The 10000-nt window shown below is 30.5% G+C and overlaps 1 protein-coding gene and 2 non-coding genes across 4 annotated transcripts in view; all 3 read right to left on the bottom strand.

The window, feature by feature from the left end:
* Window positions 1–712: 712 nt before the first annotated feature.
* On the bottom strand, window positions 713–907 carry LOC140920622 (U2 spliceosomal RNA). The gene has a single exon (XR_012163356.1). It is a non-coding gene; the product is annotated as a U2 spliceosomal RNA (small nuclear RNA).
* Window positions 908–6794: 5887 nt separating this feature from the next.
* Window positions 6795–6988, bottom strand: LOC113785094 (U2 spliceosomal RNA). The gene has a single exon (XR_003471237.1). It is a non-coding gene; the product is annotated as a U2 spliceosomal RNA (small nuclear RNA).
* A 1627-nt stretch (window positions 6989–8615) lies between these two features.
* The window catches only part of LOC101503726 (uncharacterized), a 6427-nt gene continuing 5042 nt past the window's right edge, over window positions 8616–10000 (bottom strand). For both annotated transcript variants that reach the window (XM_012712391.3, XM_004516982.4), the window contains exon 9: window positions 8616–9090. In XM_012712391.3, the coding sequence (XP_012567845.1) occupies window positions 8621–9090 (470 nt within the window). In that variant the 3' untranslated portion in view covers window positions 8616–8620. The remainder of the gene's footprint in view (window positions 9091–10000) is intronic.

Below are 10000 nucleotides of genomic sequence, written 5' to 3'. Positions count from 1 at the left end.
GAGAACTTCATGTAACTAGAACATACTATAATTTTTTATACATGGGAAGATTGATTAACTTGATTATTTTATGATAGATATCTATTAATTGTCAACTGATTATATGGAAAATAAGCCAATAGTGTAACATATCTTAGCAACACCGTTCATATACGCATCTTTTTGCTTTTGTACTCAATATTTACAAAAAAGAATGTTGTGAATTTTTGAAAGTTCGGAAGTTAGATATGTGTTATAGTGAATAGGAGGAGAATTTTTGAAAATTCAGAAGTTGTGAATAACTTTAACAACCTGATATTTTAGTTAGGTTTTTGGAATTTTTATAGTAACTTAGTAATTTTTATAGTCTTGTATAAATGGAGTATTATAGAAATATACATAGTTTAGTGTGATGTTTCAACAAGGTGTTTGAAATTTTGATATCATTTAAAAAACACAATGCTTAATTTGTTAAACAACCAATTAAATTTATTGAAAAGAACTCTCCGTAAAGTCTTATATTGATCTCAAGAGTTGTTATAATGAGCCCTTACATCGTCATTATAATCTTGACGATATACAAAATGCCACATGGTCAAATGTGTCTAATAGAGAATGACACAGGGATGATACTTCTAGTATTGCTTTTGTGCTCCTCTTATAAACAACAAAAAATAGGAGATTGTGTGCCAAATCAATCGTCATTATAATAAAATGAAATATTTGATATTTAGTAGGGTGTGCTAAGCATGTGTAGTAGTGCAACACATGGGCGACACTTGAGGATCCCAATAGCATACTATTGTAGAGGACTTCCCCGGCAACAAATTAATTTAATATCGTGTGGGTCGTTGACCCACATATCAGATATTCAACTGATAAGAACAGATATTACACTTGATCTTAGCCAAAAGGCCGAGAAAGGTATGCTTTGTAACTATGCTTCGTCTGACATTTATTTCTTTCGTCCAATTAGTTGCTCTGCAGACCATCTCTTGTGGGACTTCGAGGCAACAAAGATGAACATATCAAAATCCAAACATTGAGTCGTCAATTGTGGTATAGACGTGAGAAGTGTGCACTTCTCTTTTTTGTTTTCGAGATATGAATATGAGCATTAAATATAAATAAATAAAAAAAGTTCAACATGATAGATTAGTGAGCAGTTTGAAGAATCCAACATACTATACTTTTTATTCATAGGATAACCGATTAACTTGAATATTTTATGAGAGATATCTATTAATTGTCAAGTGATTATTTGAAATATAAGCCAATAGTTTTACACTCAATATATACTAAAAAGAATGTTGAAAAATCGTCTATAATTTTCTAAATTGATGTAACTTGAATTTTAAATGAGTGTGATGGCAGAACTTATGCTTTTCTTAGGGATACAAATTTAGCAAAGTCTAAAAGGTATATACATTCATCAAACTAAATATACACAAGAGTTTCTCAAAAAGCTTAAGATGAGCGATTTCAAACCTATGATTACACTAATGCACCCTACGTGTTCACTTGAAAAAAGATGATTGAGACAAAAAAGTTAGCCAAAAATCTATAGATAAATGATAGGATCCCTACTTTACCTTACCGCTTTCAGCTTTAACATCATATTTAGTGTATGTGTATATGCAAGATTTCAAGTTGACCCTAGGGAATCACATTTAACTGTTGTTAAGAGAATTCTTAGATACCTAAAACACACTATTAACCTTACCTTGTTCTACAAGAAATCTTCTAAGTAGAAAATGAGTGGATACGTGATTCAAATTATGCTAGAGATAAACTTAATAGAAAAAACACTAGTGGCAACTGCACCTTTCTAGGTGACAACTTAATATCTTGGTCAAGTAAGAGAAAAAACACCATTGTCATGTCAACAACAGAGGCTGAATACATTTCACCAGCTGGTTGTAGTTCTCAGCTACTTTGGATGATACATGAACTAGAAGACTACAAAATCCTAAAAACCAACATTCTCATATATTGTGATAACACTTCTCCAATTTGTCTAACCAAACACCCTATCCCACATTCTAGAATTAAACACATAGATATCAAACACCACTTCATTAAGGACTTTGTTCAAAAAGGGGTACTAAAAATTCAATTTGTAGACATTGAACACCAATGGGCTGACAGATTCACCAAACCACTACCTGAAGATAGATTTGACTTCATCAAGAAAAACCTAAACCTTACCTTCACACACGACTGATGTTGTGATAACTTAAAAGTAATTTAGCTTTACATTAGTATTTATATTTTCTTGTAATATGTTATATTCATGTTATTAAAAAAAAGTAAGAGAACGAAAAAAAAAAGACAAAAAATATAAATAAAAAAAATAAAAAATAAAGCAAGTTTCACTTTAACGTGTTTTGTCTAATGACAAAATGGGGAGAAATATATTTGATAAAGTGGGAAGAAAATGATACTTAGACATAGGGGGGGTCAAAGAAATATAAATAAAAGTTGTTATAAAATAAACAAATTTTGTCATCATCAAAATGGGGTGATTGTTGGAACCAAGTTGAATTTATACTTAGAGTTTTGGTGATAACAAAAAAAATTTATGAGAACAATATGTATGACTTCAAAGAGTATGATAGAAGATTCATGTTTTTGAAGAAGATTTGATTCAAATTTATAATTGAAGAAAATCTAAAATAAGATTTGATTCAGATTTATAATTGAAGAAAATATAAAATAAGATTTTCATCTAATTTATAATTGATGAAAATCTAAAATAAGATTTGATTCATATTTATAGTTGAAGAAATTTTTTGACCAAGTTGAAAAGAAGATATGATCAAAATTTGAAAAAAAAATTATCAAAGTTTGAAGCATATTTGATCAAGATTTATCTACAACAAAATATGAACAAAACCAATATGAAGAATTTATAGATGCAATCTGAACAAAATACGAACATAATCAATATGAAAAATTTACAAATTCAGTCTAAACAAAATAGGAACATAATCAATATGAAGATTTTACAAACTCAATCTAAACAAGATACAATTCAGAATTAAACAATGATTAAATTGAAGCTCAAATTTTAACTATAAATAGATACTCAAGACTGAAAAAGAAAATTATCGAAAAGCGTAAAAGAGTAGAAGAACTCAAGTTCAAGATTCCAAATTCATCTTAGAGTTCAAAGAGAAAAACACTTGTTTGAATGAAAAATATTTTATGAGCATTCTTTATTTATAGTGTGAGAGTTATTATTATTATTAGTTTTGCTAGAACCAAACACTTAACGTTCCAATCTTTTGTATCCAATCCGATAGTGGTTTAGTTATTCCTTCTTCAATTTGGGGTTGTCAAGTTGTTAGGAGAAGACTTGGCTTATAGGGTCAAGGTGGTTGGTTCATCAAAAGTCTGGGGTTGTTAGGCTATTTGAGAAGACTGGCTTAGAGGGTCAAGGGTTTTGTAATTCAAAGTATTTTAATTAGTGGATTAAAGCCTTATGAATGAGGGGACTGGATGTAGCCAAGTTAGTGGTGAACCTAAATAAATATTATTTATGCTTTCATTGTTTGTTGTCTCTGAATTCGATTGCTTCTTATCTAAGTAATTCATAAAAACCAACCAACCTTCATCAAATTATCAAAAAAATTATTAAATTTGAAAAACACAATTTAACCCATCTTCTCGGCTTTGCACCTTGAAAGTATAAGTGTTAAGCTTACTTCAGCATTATGTAAACCAATAATAATATAGTTGTGCTACTTTGTTTCAGATAATTGCGTGTGTTGTTTTAACATGCATAGTACAAGCATATGTGCAATAATAGCGACAAACCAATTTCTTTACGCTTGTTTCAAATGTGTGTTTTTTTTATAGAGTATGTTGGAATTAAAATGTGAGTGATTATTCTCACATCGACTACGGTTGGAAGGAATGTGGTGTCAAGATCTCTTAGCGATTCTGAACATTGGTACATTGTTGTTGTCGCACTTCCCTGAACTCTCCAACAAGTGGCATCAGAGCCTTGATTCGACTTGGTGGGAGAGCTAGAGTGGGAGATCCTAATGTGGATCAAGTCTAGTGAGTGGGAGATCAAGTCTAGTGATATTTATAGTTTATCAAATTTAAATCCTTTCTTTTTTCTTTCTCATTTTCTAATTTATTTTTATTTATGTATTAAATCATTAAAAATTAAAATTGTTTGATGAAGTTTTTTTATCAAATTTAAATCCTTTCTTTTTTCTTTCTCATTTTCTAATTTATTTTTATTTATGTATTAAATCATTAAAAATTAAAATTGTTTGTGCGTATATCTTTCTCGTAATATGAAGGAGAAAAAGAGGGAAAAAAATGAGAAAATTCAAAAAAAATTATCTACAAAACACTTACCTCAAGTAGAACATATATATAAAATATCAATATAAATTAAACAATATAATTTAATGCCAAGGACATGACTCTAGTAAAGCTGATGTTCGGAAAAACTATGTTTGACTTCTTCTAGAGGCTCCATGTTCTTTAGAGTTGTTGGACTTTCTTAAGCTCCAACTCTTTCTTCAACCAAGGTAAACGTGCATGCATTATTTTAGATGTTAGAGATACACTTGTTGTTGACGAAGAACGCAGTGAACGCAGATTTTTCTTTGCTGAAGAAACCAAAATGTGAATATTGAGATATGTAAAAGCCATGGCAAAAAAAAAACACGAAAGCATATTTTCTCTTTCTTGATTCGGATGCATTTGCAGGATTTTTTTTAGCATAATCAGAATTTCCTTCCTAATCCCAAATTGAAATTGAGGACGACAAAATAATTCCCACAGACGGCGCCAGTGTCCTGATCATAATCATACTCAGTGGTGACGGCATATTGGTGGAAGAAATGGTCTTAGACTGTGGTGTTTGGCAAGAACCGAAGTGTGTGTTTGAAATCGACGTAAGAGACTCAAAGGTGGGGTGTACCTATAAACACTCTGACATGAACGTGAATATCTGTTTGAGGAGGAGGCTAGAACTTGAGGCATACTTTGAGTAATGTTAGTAAAAGGATTATATAGTCAACAAAGAGGAGATATTGGACTTAGACCTAATTTGGAGTATACCAAAGTTGAGTCCTGGAACAAATACAATCGATAACTTACAGAAAAGTTCAACATGATAGATTAGTGAACATTTTTTAATAATCCAACAAAGAGAACTTCAAGTAACCAACACATACTATACATTTTTATACATGAGATAATTCATTAACTTGAATAGTTTATGAGAGAAATCAAATAATTGTCATTTGATTATAAGAAAAATATGTCAATGGTTATACATATCAATAACAACACCATTCATATATGCATATGTTTTCTTTTTCACTCAGTATATATAAAAAAATATCTTGAGAATTAATCGTGTCTTTATTTTCCTAGCTAGAGGTAAATGGAAAAATTAGGTTTTAATGATTTTTCAAAAAAAAAAAGGATAAAAACTATATCTTCTCTTAAATGGTATGTCAATCTTATACAAATAGTTGTATTAATCAAAACATACATCAAGTACATTATCATCAATTTTAAAAATCATCCACAAACATTAGATGATTAATTATAAGAGTGTTTGCACCGACAAAATAATCGTAATATAACCATTATTCACATGACAATTTTTTCACTAATCTTCGTATCTTTTTTTTCAATGACATATTTGTAATAGTGAATAAGAGGAGAATTGGGGAAAATTCAGAAGTTATGAATAATATTTACAATTTCAATTTTTTCTTATGTTTATATTGATCCCTTACAAAATGAAATTTTGATATGACTATTAGTTAGAGATTTTTTATAGTCTATATAAATTGTGTGAATAAGAGATTTTGACGGTTTGATATCACTTGAAAATCACAATGCTTCACTACGCGAAAAAACGGCTTTTACAGCGCTTTTTTTAAGCCATTTACAGCGCTTTTTCAAAAAAATAAGCGTTGTGGAAACGAGCGCTGTAAATGATACAACAGCGCTTTTATAAAAGCGCTATAAAACATGTAAATACAACGCGCGCTTGTTATGCACATTTTACAGCGCTTCTTCACAAAAAGCGCTGTAATATGCACCTCGTCATATGAGTTATGGGTGTGCATATTACAGCGCTTTCTCACAAAAAGCGCTGTAATATGCCCACCCATAATTTCATATTATGGGTCTGCATTTTACAGCGCTTTTCTTGTACATATTACAGCGCTTTCTCACGAAAGCGCTGTAGAAGGTGCACCATTAAAGCGCTTTAGAACAACATTTTACAGCGCTTTTTAAAAAAAGCGCTGTAAAATGTGTGTGTTTTTTTTTTTTTAAACGCTGTAAATTAATTATTTGAAATGAAAAGTGTTTTTTAGCTTTTTATGGCACTTTTTTTAAAAAGCGCTGTCTTTTATCTTTGTACCCAAAATTATTTTTGATCCAAAATCACTTCACAATCAGTAGAACAGAACATATTACAGACAATCAGTAGAACAGAACATATTATAGACAATCAGTTCACACAATCAATAGAACATAAATCAGAACTCTGTAACTTTTTTAACATATATGTAACTCTGTAATAATTATGAAGTTATACAAATGACATGTGTCTTATGCTGATTTCAAGAGCTATTTTAATAAGCTCTTTCGTCAATATAATAATTATGAAGTTATACAAATGACATGTGTCTAGTGAAGAACGCTGCAAGGATGATGCTTATAATATTGTTTTTATGTCATCTTTTTAATTAAACAACAGAATATAGAATAGTATGTGCCAAATTAATTATCATTATAGTAAATTAGAAAACTTGATATTTGGTTTGATATGGTGTGTCAAGCTTGTGTAATAATGCAACACATGGACGACATTTGAGAATCCCAATAGCAAGCTATTGTAATAGAATCCCTCTAAATAAATTAATTTAATATCATATTAGTTGTTGATCCATGTATTAAATATTAAATTGATAAAAATAGATATTACACTTGATCTTAACCGAAACGTTGGGAAAGGTATACTTAGTAATTTGGCTTCCTCTGGTTTTTATTTCTTTCATCCAATAAGTTTCTTTGAAGACCATCCAATGGGAGACTAAGGCCACAACATGAAGCCCTTCTAAATTCAAAAATTGAGTCATCAATTGTGCTATAGATGTGACGAGTGTATTTTCTCTTTTTTGTCTTCGAGATAAATCTTGAAACGTTAACTTACAAAAAAAATTCAACATAATAGATTAACGAGCTTTTTGAAGAATCTAATAAAATGAACTTGATGGAACCAAATACTTTACTTTTTAATACATATATATATATATATATATATATCATTTGCAACAACTTTTTGTTTTTTCCGACACTATATACACACACAAAAATCTTCACAGTTAATTCCAAGAATAAATTTTAATGATTTCACAATAAAAAATTTGATCAAATCATTCAATCTTATCTTAAATGTTATTCTATTCTTATACAAATAATTATATTGATTAAAAAAATACCCTAAATACAATAATATCAATTTTGTAGATCACTCATGCACATTAATTGATTAGGTACTTACAAGAGTGTCTATACCGACAAGATGATAGTAATATGACAATTACTAACATGATAATTTCTCACTAATTTTCATACCTTTTTTTTCAATGACATGTCTATGACAAGAATAAGAGGAGATCCCTGAAAATTTAAAAGTTTTGAATAACATTTACAATTTCATCTTTTACTTAGTTTTATATATCTCTTACAACATAAAATTTTGATATGGCTAGTCAATTAAGATTTTTTATATCATTTAAAAATCATTTAATTTGATATGGCTAGTCAATTAAGATTTTTTATATCATTTAAAATTTTGTAACTAGGTGTTTGAAATTTTGATATCATTTAAAAATCACAATGCTTAATTTGGTAAACTACCATCTATTATTATTGAAAAGAACAAATGACACAAATGAAGATATACAAATGACACATTGTTAATTGAATCTAATTAAGAATTCTGCAAGATCGGTTCTTATAATATTGCTTTTAGGCTCTCTTTATAAACTATGTGTCAAATTAATTATCATTATAATAAATTACAAAACTTGATCTTGGGTTTAGTAGGTGTGCCAAACCCCAAGCCTCTGTAATAGTGCAACATGTGGGCGTTCTTTGCATGCGATAAGTTTCTTTGAATACCATCCTATGTGGAACTTCAATGCAGCAAAAGATGTACGAACAATGCTGGATAGAGCTAATAATGAAATTAAATAATTCATTCTTAATTTTTCAATGCAGAGAGCATGGATTAGTTTGTTCCCATTATATGCCAGTTCTGCTACATAGTTGTTTGCATCATGATAACTTTTGATTGATGATTGATCATTAGCATGAAGTTTATGTCACTAATCAGTCTATACTGAATAGACATAATAATACTAATAAAAAACACATAACATTCATGAAGTAGTTTCTCCAAACGACAGCTCATTCTCCGGGGTCGATGTTAATGCCTTTCATATTAAATCAAAGTTTTCCTAATGTGATGTTACCACCAAAAGTTTCATCATCAACAATTAAGTCATTTTCAAGGTTTTTGAATTTGAATTTTCAAGGTTTTGAATTTGAATTTTCAATATTCTTGCATTTGAAACAGCAGCTTTTAAAAAATACTATCCTTTGCATTTACATTAGTAAGTATACTAGCAAGTGAATCCGTTTTGTCATCTTTTGTTTGAGCACTTTCATTTCCAATGAAATGAAATGGCTTAGCCTTGGCATTGCTAGTTAACACAGAAATACTACTTTGTAAACTTTCTGGCACTAATGTAGGATTCTTTATTGACACAAATGCAACCTTCTTCGAACTGGAATAAAGTTTGCCACTGGTTGAAGACTGTGGTAATGCATGTGAGCCACCCTCTGGTGAAGATTCGCAGAAAGAGACTTTTGCGGCACAATGATTTTGTCCTCCTTCCTCACTACTAAACAAGGTCTCCTTAACATCATCAATTTGCGACAAGCTTGTCAGCAAATCAGTATTAACCAAATCAATATTCATATCCTTAACATGAGGGGGATCCTCTTTGAGAGCAGCATCTGCTTCACCTTTCTCTGGGACAAGTTGGTCATCTGCACAAGACACAAGACACAATTTAACATGTTTAATGACATCAGAAATTACTGTTACCTTAGGATATAAGGGTGATCAGTGTAACTAGCAAAGGAAAGAGAAAATGTTAGTAGACTTGAATTTTAACTTTTAATTGGGAAAAAGAAAAGAATCAAGAGGATAAACCCGTTCGCCATCAAGCTGATGCTCAAGGTTTTCCAGTTTCGGAAATGCCAAAAGCTGCTCAGCATTGTTATAGCTTCCTTTTATCTATTTGCTAATTATGTACTTCCTCCGTTCCTAGTTATAAGCAAAAGTGTTAATGTATCTGGTCCAAAATTTGGACTAAATACATCAAAACTTTTGCTTATAAATAGAAATGGAGGGAGTACCGACTAATTTAAGGTTTTGGGCCAACCCTAATGGGCTGCAATTATTAACTACTTACTAAGTTACTAACATTATGATATTCACCCATTCTCCCCGGGATCCTTAGGGTATGTTCGTTGGGAGTTTAAGAGTAGGGAGGATTTTGAAAAAAAGGAATGATGAAATGGAAAGAATTGAGGACTTTGGAAGGGGAGGGCTAAGTTACTATGTTACTAACATTACGGTATTCACCCCTTCTCCTCAGGATCCTTCAAATCCAATCTATGTTGTTATAACTCTTAATATTAAAATATATTAATCATAAGCATTCATTTATCATTCTCTACAAAAACATTCTTTCAAAAAAGGTGAATTTTTTTTCTATTTTTTCCTCTACTCTCCTACCCTCCAAACTCCCATACAGACCTTAAAGTTGAAGTTTGAAAATTGACTCCAAATCAGAAGTCCAGTTTGTTTGTCGCACCAGTTAATCAACACCTGGTCTGTAGTCTCACCATGCATTGTAATACTTTCGATCTAGCACATTCTCTTCAACCTGCC

This window comes from Cicer arietinum, chromosome 5, assembly GCF_000331145.2.
Source record: "Cicer arietinum cultivar CDC Frontier isolate Library 1 chromosome 5, Cicar.CDCFrontier_v2.0, whole genome shotgun sequence".
Lineage (NCBI taxonomy): Eukaryota > Viridiplantae > Streptophyta > Magnoliopsida > Fabales > Fabaceae > Cicer > Cicer arietinum.
The sequence above is the reverse complement of the archived record's forward strand: the minus strand, read 5'-3'. Positions and strand labels throughout refer to the sequence as shown.